A 20758-nucleotide genomic window follows, 5' to 3' on the forward strand; every position below is an offset into this window, starting at 1 on the left:
ATTCGAGTTACTGAATCAGAGATCGCATAGTTCGTTACATATTTTCGACGTAAAAAGGTACGCACATGCCTAAAGGGTCGCAACGGTACGTAGAAGTAGATACTTTCGGAGGTTGTCAATAACCCTGTTTATCAACATGAAAAGAAAAAGAAAGTCTGTGACAGTTTTTTGGGTTTTCAAAAAAGGTAGCTTTAAAGTACGCGAAATTTCTGTTGTGATCCTTTAGGTTCATTCTGCGTCCCATTTTATGAGCTACAAATTGAAGGAACGTATGCTGAACTCTTTCTATTAGAAGTTTATATATAACCTGAAATGGAGACCAAATTTCGGAAGCGTATTCTAACAAGAGAGCCATAGAGTAATTTGATGGATCGAATATCGCTAAAGTTTGCAGATATTCTCCTGAAGAAAACCAATGTCCTATTTGCTTTATTTACAATCGAACGGATATGTAATATGAAGTTTAGGTCATAAGAATAAAGATTCCTAAATCTAGTATTTCAGATTTTTCATGTAGTAATAATTTACTTTATAATCGAATATAATATGATGTTTGCCTCTGAAGAAACGAAGTAGATAGCATTTATTTAAATTTAAAGACATCCCATTTAAACGCTCTTATTTTCCTGATAAAACGAGCACTTCTACTAGTTTCGACAGAATTGGTTGGCGTTAGATTTAAACTCACTGTTGACTAGAAATTCATTAATTTTGACGGAGCCAACGATATCGCATGATTTCACTTTGAAGGCTAACTGATAACTAGTTTTGAGATTTCCGTAGTAAGCTGTAGATATATCCCATCGTGATTGATACTGTTTACAAGCACAAGAAGCATACTCAACGAATTGTAACGTCGGTCTATCTTAGCAGATCTACACATTAACATCAGACTATCCCAGTAATCTGCACATCAAGACTTCCAGTGATCATCGAAAAGCAATATCGCAGCAATCTGCACATCAAGACTTCCAGGGACCATAAAAAGCAACCTACACATAGGGATCACCGGAAAGCAATCTGCACATCAAGATTTCCAGGGATCATCGAAAAGCAATCCGCACTTCGTACCCCCACTAGCAGCCAACACCGACCGAAACCAATGTACAAATTCACCATAATTAAAAGAATAAAGTTAGTCCTAATCTTGCCATACGTTACGTACTCATTATTATTTGTCATCTACCTTATAATTAGTTATTTGAAGTTAGAATACGTTCGACTGTCAAGTAGCAAGTCTCAATTTTCGAATAATCGTAACAACGAGAACTCAATTCGTTCAACTCGTTGAATTTGTCGAACTCAAACGGCGTGCAAATATTTTTTTCTTTTTTCTTCTTTTTTTTGTCTGGTATCTTTCTCGTGACAGAATTGTCAAACTCAATTTTCTCGGAAATAAAGCCCCGTATAAACAAAAATTGTATTCCTTCTTGCCGATTGTACCACGATTTCGTGAACACGCTGTATTTATTATCGTTGGTTGTAATTTAATTATTTAATTCCCAATGTAGTTGAATTCATACTGTATTTCTTCTAGATTTCCCTTAACATATCTAAATCCGATGGGCCTACAAAATTTTCTAGAAGACGTTCTTGAATTTTTCCAAAGTACTATTTTATTATTGGAATTAATAAACTCACATGTCATTTGTAGGAGTTCTAATGATGTTGTTAATATATCTGAACTACTAAGAGATTAATATTTTGTGAGACAAATTTTTGTTTGTATTAACTATGTCCTCCGTTGTAACTATATCCTCATTTGTATGTGACATTTCATTTAAGGTCCCTATTATTCAGGTTACAAATATTTTATACTAAAATTTCATTTTTACCTTCAGTTCAATAAAAAAGTTGCATTAATGACACGTTTGCGTAATAAAGTACACTTGCTCTTTGTTAATTTTAAATCCATAATTAAGACTAAAGCCTTTCGCAGCGAATATGTCTTTATAAGACGAGAATTCTATGAATCACTTATCATCTAATTTATCGTTTTTAAGATCCTATGTGAGTTTCCTGTTGCTTTTCTTATTACAGAAGCAATTTGGCGTTTCCCATCGCCTCTATACTCTAATTCATTAGCGAAGGCTAGATCTTCTGAATTTGCCAAATTTACGAGATTTTTAACTTTTCGCATTTTCCTTTCTCTAGTACACGAATCAAATGTTTTATGTAAATAACCACCAACATTTGTTGGAAAGTTTGAGGTATTTTGTAATCGTGACAAATTATATCGCTCTTCTAACCATTCCGAATACTGTTGCATAAATTTAAATAAATCTCTATTACTATGTTTCAACCTATTGAATTCATAGCACGTATAATTCTTTACAGATTTAACAACATCTATATCAATATATGACAATCCACAATATACAAAAATATAATTTAATAACTTTGCTTTACCTTTCTCAGAGTACAGTTGTAGAGTATCGCCTTCTCTTAACAGCTCAAATAAATCATTTTTCACAATCACTATTTACAACAATTGTTGCAAATTATTATTAGAATAATAGTTAAGTAATGCAAGACAATAATGTAATAAAATAAAAGATAAAACTGAAGATAGAAAAATAATTAGTTTAGTTGCTTTCAATGGAGAACAATAATGAAATAATACAGAGTCAACTCAAAGACGTCCTCACACGAGGTATAAATGCGCGTATTTATGAAGTTGACTAGAAAGACCCCAGTATATATACGTAGCGTCACATGATGCTAGCGATGACGCATGCGTAACGGCCAAGCGAATATGTGGGGGATAGGCTTACCAAATGGTTTGAACGAAACATATCTGCAGGTCAGCGTTAATATACTTATACCAATGAAAATGATAATAATTTCTAAAAGGGCGCAAATGGGCACGTGAATCTTTGCACGCAATAAATCGAAACGTTACATTATCGAAGAGAACAAAAGTCAAAATATACCTATGTATACCTTCTTTTCGGCAGCCTCCTAAAAATCAGACTTTACATCTAGCAGTTACAAAATATGTTATAGAAAAATGTTATAAATACTTATTTAGAGTATAAATGTGTACAATACTGGTGTATATTATATGTAGATAATATCGTTATCAACCCTTTGCGGACGGAGCGGTTTTGAATAAACCGTGCCGTAGGACCGAGCCGCTGCCACAATAGTCATTCAAAACTACCAACGCTCATTTCTGCTTAACCCTTTCGGTACGAGCGCCGGATATGTCCGGCATCCATCTGTCTAAAATTTTATATAAATATCGTTTAATATTAAAGTTACAAACAATACTTGTTGGAAAGTGTTATTAAGCACAGTTCTTATTTAACGCTTGAGAAAATCTTCATACAAAAGATGACTGATCATGTGCTATGTGCGCATTTTCGGCACGGCACCCCGTACAGCGGGAGTGTTACGGCGGACAGCACGCTCGTACCGAAAGAGTTAAACGCGATTTTCGTTCATAGCGACGCTGACACTAAGGACATAAAACTGTCCACCACCTAACTTCGGACGTGTGGGTCCTTGAGCCGCAACAGCGAGCGCATATTTGCGTTTCTCCACCAATGTAACGCATTTACGTGGGACACATTTATGCATCCCTCGGCCCAATCGGTTGTTTTCGCCGAACGCATATAAGCGGCACTCGTCCGCAAAGGGTTAATACGTTAAACGCCACGCCGGTTGCTAGGGACCGACGCTAAAATTTCCATTCAGGCCTCACCGGTCCGTACAGACTTTTCGTTCTTGTTATCACCGCGCGCGTGTCCGTCCTTGCGAATTGGGAAGGGTCCGCTTGACGGCTAACTGTAGCGTGAACAGAACGACACATAAAACCGGCGTGGTGTTTAATATCTTAACCACTTACGCTATAAAGATGTGCCACGACATCGAGATGCTTTTGTTCCAAAGCCGTCAGCGACGTGTATACGACGTCGATAGGCATTTGTCGCAGAAACAAAAACGACGTGTCCGTCACGTCGGCTAACAGTTAGATCGCAGACGCGGTGCGGCGTCAATGTAACGCCTTACCGTATGATATATTGTAGAGCGTTGCACGGCAACCGAAAGTTAAATCGTAGGGCAAGTGGTTAAACTACATATGGTAAACGTGCCTGTATATACTATGGTTCACAAAAGTATTCGAACGCTATACAAATTTTAAGGGAATACTGAAACTAAAAATTCCGATATTAATGAAAGTATACGTATACGTAAAGCATAACGAGTTACACATGGTTCAATGTTTTTTATTTGCAGATATTGTTTCACGTGGGTGGAAAGTTACAATCCGATCTCTGTTTTTTTAAATGTAATTGTATAACGATGCGAGATAAAGAAAAACTTTTCGAATAAAAAATATTTTACTTTTAACTCTGTCACTCTATAGTAAGAATTTTTCCGTGTGAGATCCCGCTTAAGCATAAAAAAAATTGTTAAAACTTTAGTCGTTGATTTTACCTCCTCAAAGTTATTTTCTGCAAACAAATAAATTGCGTAAATCGTTAACTCCTTATACCGTACGTGTACATGAACTTTCATTAAAATCAGAATTTTAGGTTAAAAAATTCCTTTAAAATATAACGTTCGAATACTTCTATGACCTACCGTATCTATGACCACCACTCGGCTTCAGTTTCCGAGAAATTTGCAAAAGTTTCTATTCTCGAAAAGATGAGCTTCAGTGTCAAACTTAACATTGCGATGATTTGGAACTTGAGTTTGCGTATTATTTAATTATAGTTTAATGTAACTCAATCTAATCTAATCTAATATAATTCATCCATTGTTATTATAAATTAGATTAGATTGGGTTAAATAAATATCCTGGCCGCTATTAGGCAATTGCTAATTATAATACGCAACGGATAAATACCGATATCTGCAGTATTTCATTTTCTTTCAAATCTTTACATTCGCTAATTGTTTCCCTTCGTGGAAATCTGTAGTAGAAAGCGAAAATTTATTAAAGATTTCATTTTTTTACGTTATATATACACCAAATAGGTATATGGATGTATATGCAGTAAAAAATTTTTGCACACACTTAGAAACTTAAACCGAATAGCGATTATAAACACGGGGTTATTTGTTCGCCAATGGACTCAAAAACCGCACTGCCTATTCAAAGAACCCTTATATTGTATTTCAAAGTTTACAACTCACACATGGACGCACACAAATATAATTAATGCACACATTCGTCATATTATCGTATAAGAACATAGGACCTCTGTTGCAATATTTAGCGGTATGTAGGCGACGATACTGCCTCTGAGTCCACTAGCGAGTGAATCACCGTGTATAAGAAAAAGTTACCAAACCGACAACATATTTCAAGATCATTGATATTAATATCCCTTTACAGAGGAAACCGGGCGAGAACTCTTTCCAAGGCGTGCACTCTTTTCTAAATAATTACTGTCCAACAAATTTTAACTTTTTTTCCTTTTTGCAATATACAGTAAATGATCCTTGCAGAGTTTCACGCCCTAAACATAAATCCCCAAGCCGAATTGTTAACTCGCTCTCAATTTTCAAAAGAAATCGGATTCTTGTAAAAACCTTCGATTTTAAACAAAAGCAAAGTACTGTGTGAAAATTATAAACGTTAGAAAGCTGTGATTGATTTCAAATGACAGAGGACAGATCCCTTAATACATCGGTATCTGTGATTCTAATACTTTGAAGCTTTGAATGACTATAGTCAATTCTTGAGATATCGATATTTTATTCTTACCATGTATAACACTAGCTAGCCAATACTTAATTAACACAACTTTGTGATATCTTATCTTATACAACTTTGTATTAAATTTAAAAAATGTACGTACCAAATGAATTGTAATGCTGGAAATAACTTTTCTTTCAAAAATGCTTCATATGCCATAACAGTCGCACAATGTTTCCGAGATAAATCGTATTCTGAATTATAATGTTGTTGTCTGAAAAATGCTATTATATCTTGGACTGCATTGAACGTATCATTTTTACACTTTAATACAGGTAACCTGCCATTAGGTGTATTAAATGGATTAGCATTTGCGTTAATTTTCAGAGGTATATCGTTAAATTTGGCATAAACCTAAAAACAAGCACAGATAAAATATTAATTAACACTTACTCATTTGTGATACTGTTTTATTAGCAGATTGTGATAACTAAACGCCAACTAAATTTTAGCTATTATGAAAAATGAATATTTGAAAAAAATATATTAAATCTTTTAATTTTTTACCAAATTATGTATAGAAATTATTCCAAAGGAATGCACTAAATTTTTACTGAATACCAAAATAAAATTAATATCAAAGAAAAAAAAAAAACTGTCAGCAAGTATCTTCGAGCATACATACGTATAATAACAAAATCACACAGTATTATTGAACCGATGTACAATATGTTAATATAAGAAAAGAGATATGTAAAGACAATATTAACACGTTGACTACCAACTATGAGATATCTCGTAAGTTGTTTACTTGCCCAGGACGCCTACTACGAGTTATCTCGTCCCTTAATTACTTGCCATATTTGTACAGGTACGAGGAAACCCGTAGTATAATAGTGTAAATATGAATCGACGGCATCAGGAAAAAAAAGAAAAAATCAGGTTAATTTTGAAATTAACGACAAATTTGATTATTAATATGTATCTATGATACTATAAATGAAGTTTTTAATAATATAACATGATTAAATCAAATTGGCTTCTTAGACCGGAATCGTAAAAAGTTGCGTGGCAATCAACGTGTTAATGAATCTGTGATAATGTTTTATTCCTGATATTCTTTGAGCCCAACTTAAATTGATAAAATATGCAATGTAACAAAGGTATATAAATGCAAAAAAGCTTAATGTTTCAATAGATATTTCTAAAACTTGAAATTCGCATAATGAAATTTTAACATTCATAACAACAAACGTGTGAGCAATATCTCTCAATTAATTTTTACATTATATTATTTTATAATTATTATATCAAATCCTTTACAACATAATAATAATAATAATAATTAGAAAGGTATAAAAGGGAATAAACATGTTTGCATTATCATTTTCTGTTTCGTTTCTCAAATATACTCTTATATCATTTCCTTTATGTTATAAATTTATCAAATGTGCCAAACATTTCAAGTATATAGGAATTAAATTTTTATATTATTAAAATATATCTTTTCTTGCAAATGTTTGTTTGACATTCGTGTTATATGTATTTCTGGAAAGAAGAATTTAACAAATGAAATGAGAAGGATGACGAATGAAATGAAAAATGGAGACAAGACGTGTTTAACCGTTTGTGTCCCAAGCAGCGCGATCGCGCTGTTCAGATTACATGTCGGGAGGGCCTAGCACATTTCGAGCATTCTTGGAGCGTTCTCGACAACTGACAGTGCGTCACCGACTGTCCACGTCGAAGCGCTATCGCGCCACTTGACCATTCATTGCCATAATATAAACGAAGCGCTATCGCGCCGCTTGGGAAATTCTCGACATAAAATAGAAGAAGCGCTATCGCGCTGCTTGGGATTCCTCGACATTGCTTTTTCAAAACCCTATGGGACTCAAACGGTTAAGAAGTGCTACTACCGACAAAAATAGTTGTGACTTATATAAAGAAAAGTTCTACTCCAAAATTAAGATGTCTAAAAATTAGTTAATATTCAAATCGATGAAATATCAGTTAAAATTTCATCGTCATATTTGTTTTTACTTAGACTAAAAATTTACAGAAAATTGTAAAATAAAAATAAAAATGTACCATCTACACAAATTATTAGGCATTAATAAATAAATCTTTATAATGAATTCATTTTACAACATTTAACAATCATTTAAAATATCAGTTGTTATTATATTTTATTATACTAAATAAATAAGAAAATAATAAATAAGAATTAGCAAGGTAACGCAAGTGAACAATAAGTCATCACTTTGGTTGATCAAAAATCAAATTTTTATAAGACTTAATAAAAAAGAAAGAACTGACTGAGATCATATTCAAACCGATTTTCTCGACAACGAAGCTTATTCTTATTCTTTATTTTCGATTTCTTCTGCCACATAGCACATATTTATTTGTAATCATTATTGTTTGTTTCTATACAAGGTAATTCGTGTTTTAAAAGATTCAATTAGTACTGCTAAAAAATTTAATTCCATGAATCATTTGGAATTCAAGATTATTCTAATTTCGAACTAGATGAAATTTAAAGCTAAGATAAATATGAAATTCAATCTAGAAATTCCATTAAAAACACAGTAAGTTATTGAAAATGCTATGCACAAAGTACCAAGAACTTTTCAAGATACAGAATGACAATCCACTCCTGAAATACGCCCGAGAAATAAGTTCTCAAACTATCATAAAGAAGTAACAGAAATCAGGTAGGAAAATCGCTGCAAAAAGATGACAATTGTACAAACATCCTGATGATAAAAGAAAATTCAATAGGTCATGCAAAAAAAACTAAAAACCTTTTGTTTTAGTATAAAAAGACCAAAAGTGAGACGAGTTCGTAACTGTAATAGAAGACGTAACGAAAATTGTAATAGAAGATGACGCCTATCTTATTGATCAATTCTGGTCGTTTTCTCTCGATTCGACGTAATCTTTTCAATTGTTGATAATAGATATTAGGATCAATCATTTAACCAGGCGTATTAGACGATTCCTTTCCAATTCACTATACACACAGCACCACTATTCTTGGAATCAATCCTGGCTTTGTCTCCAATTACGGAGCCTCCTTGCTTTGACTACGATCTTTTTCGCACATTATTATTGTAGTTGTTGAAAATAAGATACGTTTTATCGTATCGAATATACAAAAATTAATCTGTCAAGAAAAATAGATATATCTTTAAACTATGCGTCGAAGAGGTTCCGGGAACGCGTGAAGTGTTTATTTCACACGTTAGATAAGAATTAGGGGACCAGGACGAATTGCAATCGCATACCCTTTTTCTTCACTCTAGATTTGACTCTCTGAGAGAATAGATATACCTTCCTCGAGAGAAATAATAAAGAACATTATAATATAACATAACTATTTCTTTTACCCATAATCCCAATATACGTCACCCACTTTTTATCTCACGTAATGAACCGTTTCCAAAATAGTTCAATTTCGTTCCGTTTCAGCAATGTTCGCAAATGGAAATTCGATTTATTTAATTTTTTAATTGTTTTACAATCGACTCACGAAAGCGTTAATAATGATACACAACACGTGTCCGAAACTCGCAAATCTCATCTCTTTCACGCTCATTCTAACTGTCCAAAATAGACTGCCCGTTTCCATTTCTCGGTGTCCTTTCCTTTCCCACTCGTACGTACACTCGTACTATGCGTCACCAAGCACCCAAAAACTCCACGTCCATTCTAGGAACTCATTTGCTTACCGATAATTTATCATAAACTGTTCCCACACTCGCCATTCGCTCGGTGCAATCGCTGGATCCACTCGTCCAAAATATTTTCGATACTACACTATCAATAAAAAAAATAATAATAAAGATAGATACATTTAAATGGTAGATTTATTAAGTGTTGCATTTTAATCGATTCACTTCTATCTTTTTTCTAATAATATCTTGACGATATACAGTGCTGGACAAAAGTATTGGCACAGCATGGTTGTGTAGTACAAGTGCTTATAACTACTGAACAAATTGATTTGAAGGAAAAACCTTTTGACATTCATTTATTATCTATTCTAGTTTATTACATAGTAGAAGCAATAATATAAATACATCGATTCACGAAGCAATAACAAAAATGCATTTATTGAACATTTTATGGGTGGACAAAAGTATTGGCAGTATTACTCGAACAAAAACGTTTAAGAATGACTTGGAATTAAATATTAATATTTATTTGGCCCTCCTTTCCTTGTAAGGACTTCCTTTAATCGTTTGGGCATTGAATCAATAAACTTTTTTGTAAAATCCGGCTAAATTTTATTCCATTTTTGTAAAAGATCATTCTTCAAATCGGTATATATGCAGTTTAGCGGCTTGCCCTAAACGCGTCTTTTTCCGGTTTTTTCATAAAAGGCTTTATTTGAGCCTCAATAAGAAATATAAATCGGGGGAGCTTGAAAAAGTTACTAGTTTTTAGACAAAAAACATAAAATTATTAAAAACTGCAGAATGCGTGAATCGATCCCTATGATTTTTGAACATGAGGACGAGATTATGAACACCTTTTATCTGAACAATAATTGCCGCTTGGCCTTAATTTCCGAGATATTTGTAAAAATTGTTTACACTACCGCATTGACTCCATCTGTACGTGTGCCGTAGGCATGTCGAATCAGTTCCAAAGAATCGCTTATCGTTTCCTTCTATAAACAAACCCCGGCGAGGGACAAAAACAGGACTAGCTAGCACAGGCGAGCGTATATAACGGGTGGACAAAAAGATTAAATTTAATTAATTTCAATAATATGTCAATCTAGATTTTTTTCACATGTTAACTAAGCAGGTGTGGTGTCGCAAACGACCCTCCGCTCGTCGACGACAACATAGTCTAACCTAACCCTAATCCATTACTTAATTTACTGATTAATAATAAGATAGATTAATAATAAGATAGATTAATATAAGGTATTTGGCTTAGTCAAGTAATTGGGGTAGGTATTTTTTCACATTTGTTTTTTAAACTGAACTTAAAGAATCTTGTGTCTATTTAGAAAATATATCGTAAAAGTACATTGCAATAAATTAGAAATGATCGAGTAGAACATCAAAGTGAAACAAATTATATTAAATTATATTAAAGAGAATAAGCAACATTACAAAATAGATTCATCAAAAAACTTAATTTTTAATATTTTACTTTGTATTCAGTTTAATATTGTTTAGTTTAATATTATTTATAACATTAAATGTATACACTACTATCAGAAAGACAAGGAAATAAAGAATTAAATGCTCCACATTATCTTAATACTTTTTTCAAATTGAATACTACAAAATACTGCGATGTGACAAGGACTTGGTTAGGGGTATGGAAGAGAGCGTGACGTGTGCGAGAATGGTGTGAAATAAAAAGCGAAATTAGAAGGTAGAAATAGTGTTTGATGGGTGCTGATTAGATATAAAAGGGAATAGAGTATCAAACTGAAGGTGGGATATAAATGTAAATGTGAAAAGGGTGAAAATTAAATAGGGTTTTTAGAAGTTAGGCGAGTGCAAAATAGATAAGGACAATATGGCGGATAGGTCGGTAAGAAGGGAAACCGGTAAGTTATCTAAAAAACCGAAGAAATGAGCAGGGTAAAAAAGGGTAGGTAGTCGCAGACAAATTCTAATGGGAAAGGACAGAAAGGATTGGAAAAATTTATGTACAATGAAACAAGAATAGAAAACAAAGAATCTGAGAATAGGGCTAAAGATGCAGAAAATGTGAGAGTGATCGAAGATGAAAAAGAAGAAAATAAGGAAGATATTTATGAAATGTTAAAAAAGATTATGAAGGAGGACGAAAAAGGGCACGAAAGAAGAAATGAGGAAAGCGAGAGAGGAAGCATGGGAAGAGCTAAAGTTAATCAAAGTAAAGATAGAAATAATGAAAGTGAGTGGCATAAGGAGAATAACAAAGAAAAAGAAAGCAGTAAGTAGCGACGGTATACCGGGGGAAGCTTGGATGTACAGTGCAGGATCGAAGTTTAAAGAGTTGCTAAGAAAAATTTGAAACGGTGAAGGAATACCAAAAGAATGGAAAAGAGCAATTGTTATGTCTATATGCAAGAAGGGAGATGAGAACGTGGTGCAGAATTACAGAGGGATATCGATAATGAATGGAGCCTATAAAATTTATGCAGCAATATTAAACGAGAGACTAGGAAAGGAAATAGAAAAGATTGGAATCTTAAATGAAACACAGGCAGGATTACGGAAACAAAGAGGGGTGTTGAACAACATCTTTATCCTTCAACATATAGTGGAAAGAGAATTAGAAAAGAAGGGGAGGGGGGGATTGTAGTGTTTTTTATAGATTTAAAAGCGGCATTTAACAAAGTAAACAGAAGTATGCTTTGGAAGGTCATGGGAAAGAAAGGAATAAGTAAACCTATAATTGAAAGAATTAAGGAGGTGTACGAGGAAACGATAAACATAATAAGATGTGAAGGAGAATCCTCGGAAGAATTCTAGACGAAGAATGTTAGACGAAGAAGAGTCCGACCCTGTTCAATCTGTATGTATCAAACCTAGAAGAAGAGATGAGGAAAGAGCAAGTTGGAGGCGTAATTGTAGGAAAAGAAAAATTTTATGCGTTAGCATAAACAGATGATATAATAATGGTAGCTGATAATGAAGAGAATATGAGACTTTCAATGAAGAGACTGGAAAAGTACCTAGATAAGAAAAAGATGGAACTTAACGTAAATAAATGAAAATTAATGATATTTAGGAAAGGACGAGGTAGGAAAAAGAAACAAGAGTGGAAATAGAAAGGTGAGAGGATTGAAACAGTGAAGGAGTTCACATCTTTGGGGTTTAAATTCCACGAAAACGGAGGAGTGACAAGACACATAATGGAATGAGTAAGAAAAGCTAATGTAATTATGAGAATGGGGAATTGGTGAAAGAAAATTTAGGGCGAATTCCATAAAAGAATGTATATGTTCAATAGCTTGGTGGCGAGCGTAATATTATATGGGTAGATTTAGTATTTGGGTAGAAAGACCTGAATAGTTTAGAGGTAGTGCAGTTACGTTACGTAAAATGGTGTTTAGGACTAGAAAGGAGCACTCCGAATTACATAGTATTAGAGGAAATAAAAAGGAACAGGATAGCAAATAGGGCAAGAATTAGGGCACTAAAATTTGAAACAGGGATAAAGACCTCGACTGGAAGGTTATTAGCCAAGGAATGTTTAAAAGAAAAGGAGAGTAGCAGATACCAAACTAGAAGTTGGAAAGATAAAGAAAAATTTTACCAAAGATATGGTCTAAGTCGATTACATGTGGCAATATTAGAAGAAAGAGGTAGGGATATAATAAACTTAATTAAGAAAAAAGATAGAGAATTACAAGGTCAGTTACAATATAATAAGATTAGAAAGTCGAGATATAACATATATTATAAATACATAGGCACTTTAAAGCATGCGGAATATTTAAATAAAGCAGGAAGTGGTAATTACCAGAAACTTCATGCAAGGGCGAGAAGCGGAAACTTCAAAAAGAACAATAGATATTGGATAGCAGAAGAACAAAGCATGTGCATTTTATGTAACAGAGCGGAGAGCACATTAAAACATATGATAGAAAACTGTGATAGAGTAAATGAAGAGGAAATTTCAATCGAAGAAGTGTTAGAAGGAAGAGGAAGCAAGAAGGTAGAAAAATGGCTACAAATGTAGATGGGAAAATAAAAGCAATAGAAAACAAAGGCGGTCATTAAATAATGTGTAGCTATTATATTCTATGGTGGAAATAAGAGTGTGGTGAAGCGTGAATGGTAGTATTAAGTTAGGGTAAATATAGTTGTAAACCAAGTCCATCTCCTGGCTGTAACACTGAGATTAATATATATATAATACTGTGATGTGACAAAAAATGTTTACTTGTGTTTCGAAATATATAGCTATAATGATAGGAATAAATTCAATTCACTACAATAAAAAATAATATTCTTATAAGCATATGTCAAATTATAGCTATTCTTATCTTCCAATTATTCCTATGACTACTGCCCTTCAACTATTTATAAATAACATTTTGTGTACAATCTTCTTATCTACTATGTAAATGCTATTTTGGAATATACTTGAATTAACCAATATATTCCTTTGGTGATAGCAGTATCTGCAAAGTTACAATACGGTTACGTAATAATTTAACTTTGGATTGATAATAGCAGATCCTGGTTTGCAACATATCAGTATATAATGTTTAGTTATTATAACAGCATATTCAAGGAAGTTGTCACTGAATTCAAATAACATCTGATATTTTTAAATGAATGAAGTATATGATAAGATGCGGAGTTAAAAGTGTCCACTTCAAACAATTTGTAAATGAAGTCATACTTTTATATGATCTTTGTTCCTCAGTTTAGTGTTCAAATTCGAATTGATCCCTGAAATTATGCACACAACAAAGGATGTTTGAAACACCCTACATAATAACCAAATTCCTTGTTTGTTATTCGCATATAATATACATGGCATTATTATTCTTAACTTAACATAAACTTATATCAGTTAGAAATAGTAAAATAGAAAAAATAAGGATATTCCTTATCTTATTTCTCATGAAAAATTAACATTTCTTGTTTTTAACTGATATACCAAATTTAATATTTCGTTGACATTACTATTTTATAATAGTCTGTGATTCTATAGTTTTAAATCATTTAGTAAAATTAACTATATAATATAAAATCATTAAAAATAAATATTTTGTATTATTTTCATTTTCTTTTCGTTCAAAATAACTGTTTTATGTATGTTATATAAATTATTTATAATTCATTAATATTACACAAAAAATCTATTATCTAATAAGATATCCAACAGAATTGAACCACATCCCTCCCAAGGAAAAGGTTAACAGACAAAAAAAGAGAGAATGGAAATAGGAAGAAAACAACTTGAAAGAGGTCAAAACAATAAGCTAGCTTTGATATACTATGAAAAAAATAGGAAATCAGAAACACACATATGCAAAAGATTAAAGAAAGCAACAATAGCAGTATGAGTTTGGGAGGAGGAAACCAGATTGAATGTAATGTTGAATGACTAACGATTCGTTGGCCCTTAGTCACTAGAAGGACCTGGCTGATAAACGCAGACCTATTTCAGAGTCCAAAAACAATTGACTCATTCCCACTTTCACTAAGGGCCAATGGTCATCTTCGTCCCTCCCAAAAACTAACATTATATAAGCGCTCACAAAATTTGCGAAAGCTCAGTTTGAGGACAGTTTCAGTACAGTTCCAGTTCGGTTCAGTTCAATTCAGTTCAGTTCAGTTCAGTCAGTTCCAGTTTCAATTTCTGTTTTGTTTTTTTCCTCTCCGCCAACTTGTATTTTTCCAAGGTAGCCTTGTTGCTAGAACCCGTGTTGTATATTGAAATTCGGGTTCCAACAGTAATAAAGAGGAAATATATAAAATGGATTTTGGGACTAAAGAAGTGCACACTCAATTACATTGTAGCAGGGGAAACTAATGATGAGAAAATAAGAAGGAAGGCAAGAAGAAAAACTATAAAATACAAAGAAAAAGCGCAGACATTGAACTAGAAGATGGTAACAGAATGATTGAAGGAGATAGAAAGAGAAAAGCAGAAAGAGGGAAGAGAAGGGGATTTTGAATAATTGGAGCAAGAAATGGGAGAAAATAAGGAGGAAGTTGAGATTAGAAAAAAGGAAATGGAAAAAATAAGGGAGAATGAGAGAGAAGAAAAGAGATAAGCAAAAGGATAAAAGAAAGGATAAAGATATGATAAAGATAAAGGAAAAAGAAGGATAAAAGGAAAAAGATTGAAGAATTAAAACATAATGAGATATAGGAAAAGATAACTAGAGCAGAAAAATTAAGTTATTTAAAGGGAAGAAGAAAGAATGAAATATCATTGCCAGATTTAGATGTAAAAATGAGGTTAAAGGGAAGACATATCAAAATGAACGAGAAGGCAGGCTATGTAGGAGTTGCAGGAAAAAGAAAGGAACAATGATTTATGTGATAAATGAATGTGAAATAACAAGATCAGGATTGAAAGTGAAAGAGGTGAGCGAGTCAGGGAAAGACCTGAAAGTAATAGAAAGAATAAACAAGGAGAGAGAAAAAAGATTAAATATGAAAATGAAAAGAATAAAAAGGAAATGAGAGCAGAAAGAGAGACGAAGACTCTGTATTTTGTGGTTTGATACAGACCAAAGAGAGCAGAAGAACCAAAGAGACTAGTCAGTATTACTTTTTGTTTGTAGTAGTGAAGTAATGAAGTATTCAGTTCGATTACAAGGATTGTAATTTTTTTTTTAAGAGTTAGTTTAAGTGAAGTTTAATTTCAATTATTAGAGAATGTAATAAAGAAAATATAATTATTGGTATGGAAAAAAAAGAAAACAGAGTGTAACATAAAGATATAAACTGGAAGTAACCCTAAACTAATAAACAAGGATCAAATAAATAAAAAAATCTATCTTTTTATTTAATTATTATGAATCACTGATAAAGGTTGAAATAATAAACTGATAATAAAAATATTTCAAAATATATTATCAATCTTATGATATCACTAGATAGAAAATAAGATATTAAAAGATATTGATAAGAGAAACATAAAACCACCTATCAAAACATTAAGTATTATAAACCATATTTCAAAATTTATCATATTTATAAAAGTTAAGATTTATTGAAATATTTTTCAAACATTTTAATAATTTAAATTATTAAATAAGTATATCAATATACTACAATAATCTATATTTTTTCAACAAGAATAAAAACTAATTATTAAACACCTTTGTATTATAAAATGATAATTATAAATATATACATATATTTTATTTTATCAAACAATTTAAAAACACAATAATGTTTACATACTATATTGTTATTTTAACATGTGTATTTTAATTCAATAAAATGTTTGACTTGCTTGAAGTAAAGCATACTTAAATATTTTAAATAATTGAATAATGTTATTGAAAATTGTAATGGTAAAAATTTTGTAAGTATAATATATAATAAATTGATTAGATATAAAATTGATTAAAATTTTAGAAAATCAAATTTGAATATATTCAGTTCAGTTATAATCATTTTTTATCTTCAACATGTATTTAAAAGTAACGATTAAATAGTTCATAACTAACAAGCACACTCTATTTATATTTCGAAAATACATACATTTTATATTAATATACTGTAATTACTGTAATTACGATCCTTACTCTTATAAAATTTATAAGTAACTAAAACATTTCGTAACCTGTAACGCTTATGACAATGAAAATACATTATAACCTATATTCAAATTACATACCAAAACTTGCAAACATTCCGTGTCAACTGTTGGTAAACCCCAATCACCTTTCCAAATACTTAATTCAAACACGTCCATGGTATTAAAAATTTTAAAAATGTTTATTGCTCGTTTCTTTCATAAATTCAATATGCAATGATCCCACGTGTCTTGCTTTTCATCACACTGTAAACAAAGATTTTTCTCGTTACTAAACCGGTATGATGGTACGACCCAAAAATCAATGTTAACAAGACGACTCACTCATTGTCAAATAGAATAAATTATATATACCTTAAAAATGATTAGAAATGGAATAAAATGTCATAAAATAATATGAAATGGTATAAAATGGAGTATATTCTGGAATTAATTTTGTACACGTGTGTGCATCAATATATGAAAACGTACAATTGCACCTCTCTTGCAAATAAAGTTGTACGTTTATGCCTGTACTAAAAAGTATTAAAATATCTATATTTTGAAATTAATAATAATTAATTTATAAGTTGTTACAGTTAAACAATTTTTTGATTATCTTGGTGTTTCAATAAATGCCATGAAGTATTTAAACAAAGTAACCGTTTTAAGAAAAAGTTTATTTCGTTTACGTAATCTACTACATTACCAATATACTGTCTAGAAATTAGAATAATTTTGTATTACAATAAGTTTTTTCATTTACCTACATATATATACCTATTTCTAAGATAATTAGCATACACAATGTTAATTGTGATTTTGCAGACAATTGCATTATTATTAAGAATTTATAAAAAATTAGTCCAACCAGAAAATGATTGTAAAAAATTATAATGTAGTAATGTATAACATAACGTGATATAAATTTATTAACTTTTATAAAATACTAATCATAGATCCAAATTCACGCTTAAATTTATAAAGTATATACATAGTCTATTAAGGCTGATGTACAGCACAAAGCAATAGAAATCGACAATATGACAGTCCACTCAAAATAATATTCTAATTATAATTTTTCATTTTCCAGACTCTACAAATGTATATGTTGATGATGAGATATTGTAAATTAAATAAACTTAATTGTATATGACAAATAATTTAATAAAAATCTTTTTTAATCATGTCACGTAAGCTTCTATACTAATTTCACTAGAATTTTTTATTTTGTGTTTTTTTTGACTATTAATCATTTTTGTTTTCAATTTTCAAAATCTGTATCTATATTACTATGTTTTACAAAAATCGATTTTTAGTTGATTTTAGAAAATCATAAACATTTCATGTAAAGTAACATATATAGATATCAATATTTATACTTATAAGTATTTTTCAACACGGTTTTATAACTAACTATATAATTTGTTCATCAGAAACTAATTATCCTAAGCCTTTGGTTTCATATCAATAATTTTGTCGAAGTCAGGTTTCTCTTAACCTGAAATGTGTATATAATCTAGTCAATTTTTTTATGCTTCATGTTTAACTCATATTTTTTTGAAATCATTGTAAGTATTTCAAATATAATTCATCACAATACCAAATTATTTCGAAAGTTCACAAAATATTTCAGGGAAGTTCCATATTTGTAAATATTAATAAGCTTCTATATTAATTTATATATATGATAGTTATAATTTTTATGTATTGTTTATTTATTATTAATAAAGAATAATGTTTATTACCATAATATACTATGAAAAAAAGTTAATAATAATCCCAAGTGCATAATTTAGCTGTTGAAAATAAGACTAACAATTCTCATATGAGCAGTGTTATTACATTATTTAGTATACAGTACAGCTACTAACAGAATTGGTTGCAACAATAACAAAATTATGTTTAAAGCTATATTCTTTAACTATAATCTGGTATCTTGAATTCATTACAAAAGTACGCCTCACTGAATGATTAGAATGAATCTATAAATTCTTATTACTTCAAAGTATTAAACTAGCTGGATTAAACTTATTATTACAAGATACGATGTTAATTACCAAACTATTACATATTATTAGAACTATGAGTTTACAGGCAATCTCAAATAAAATCTAAATACTTCAAATATTATGTAACATTTCAAAAAAATTTTGTTCTATTTTTCTTCAAGCATATTAAAAAAGATTACAATCTATTACTTTCTCATTAAAAGAAGGAAAGAAAAATTTAAAAGGTACTTTCTAATAAAGCATATTTATTCAATATATCCTTTTTTATAATACTTTGTTGCTATATCAGTTTTTGATTTATAGCATGGATAGAAAATATAATTTATATGTTACTTGTGTAACTTTAAACAAAATTTTCCAATTAAAGCATTCTTCTACAATAATGTTTTATAATCTGAACAAACTGAAGTTCAGTATTTAATATAAAAACCTATGGAATATAAATCACACAATGTTTATCTTTCCTTTTATTTCTTCCTTGAACAAAATGCACATATATGTAAGTTTTTTGTAGTTGCATATTTTAATAATTTAAATATGAATATTAATGTTCATATTTTTCTAGGCATACTAGCGATTGACCTTAGATTGGTAACATATGTCAAATTGACTCCTAACACTAGTGGTGATTTACGTCAAATTGACTCCTAGCACTACAACAGTAATGACTTGACATGAAATTGATTTTGCATCAATAGAGGTGATTTGAAGTCAAATAACAAATAATAGCATCTTAATACAAGTAGAATATACCTCCACCTAAGGATACGTCAAATTAACATCATGTAACTATTTGCGATATTGAGTTAATTTGTCTTTAAATCATTATTGATGACAGGAAGTCAATTTGACATAACATTACCATTAGTGCTATGAAAATAGTGATCACCACTTGAAAGTTAAAGTATATCCTATTGAAGCATATTCTCTTAAAACAAATGATAACATCTTTATACAAATAAGATTTTTTCCATAATTGTTTGTTTACTTTGTAAATAACTACAACACACATTATAGCATATCATAAATTTATTATCTACTTTTTGTCTTTTAAACTAATAATTTCAAATAGAACACAATCAAGTTATCAATGAACTATTTCCTCACCAATTTTTCACCGTAAAAAGAGACAATATTTATGAAAGGTAAAGTTCTAGATATAAAGTCATTGTTGATAAATGTGGTAGAAAAAGAGCTTTTCAATAACCATAATGAAAAAAACAAGATGAGTAGAATAGGACAATTAAATCAGTCAAGTAATCCTCAACTGATCAAGTGATAATTTTTTAATGAGTTTGTTTATAGTCTAAAAGAATAAAAAGTGCTACAGAATTTATCCGTGAAATAAACTCATAAGAAAGGGGCCACAAACTTTCTAATCGAAAAGAATAAAATTCTGTGCAGAGTCCACAGTGTTAAAAATAACTGATATTGAACCAGAAAACTCTTGTTTTTGAAACATATTTTTCTGTTGAATAGTATAGTGTCAAAGATAGTGAAATTGCGATGCCAGATTTATTCAGTGTTACTTTATTAACGCTTATTAATATATGTGTTTCTATTTGTGAGAAATTTTTGTGTCATATGTATGCTCGGCAAATTAGCTGAGATAAAAATTCATTGATTCTGCAAATTTATTTTGAATTTTCAAATTCGATTTTCTCGAAAATTAAGGCTCATATGAAAAAAGAATCACCTCCTTAACAGTTGCACCACGATTTCGTAAATATCCTGTATATGTTGTTACGATTTCTGTTTACTGTTTTCTTTTAAATTTGGCTGCTGACAAAAATTTGTGAATATGTACTTTGTGAGCTTTAATTAGTTAATTCTGAATTGTCTTTTTTTCATTATTTAG

The 20758-nt window shown here is 30.8% G+C and overlaps 1 protein-coding gene across 1 annotated transcript in view; it reads right to left on the reverse strand.

Annotated features, from left to right (window-relative positions):
* The window catches only part of LOC108547995 (metaxin-1), a 44075-nt gene extending 26932 nt beyond the window's left edge, over positions 1-17143 (reverse strand). Inside the window, exons 1-2 of the mRNA XM_017900747.1 lie at positions 16991-17143; positions 5817-6067 (exon numbers count right to left, since the gene is read on the reverse strand). Of these exons, the coding sequence (XP_017756236.1) occupies positions 5817-6067; positions 16991-17068 (329 nt within the window). The 5' untranslated portion in view covers positions 17069-17143. The remainder of the gene's footprint in view (positions 1-5816; positions 6068-16990) is intronic.
* Between the last annotated feature and the right edge of the window lie 3615 nt (positions 17144-20758).

This window comes from Eufriesea mexicana, unplaced genomic scaffold (assembly GCF_001483705.2).
Source record: "Eufriesea mexicana isolate 0111107269 unplaced genomic scaffold, ASM148370v2 scaffold1357, whole genome shotgun sequence".
NCBI lineage: Eukaryota > Metazoa > Arthropoda > Insecta > Hymenoptera > Apidae > Eufriesea > Eufriesea mexicana.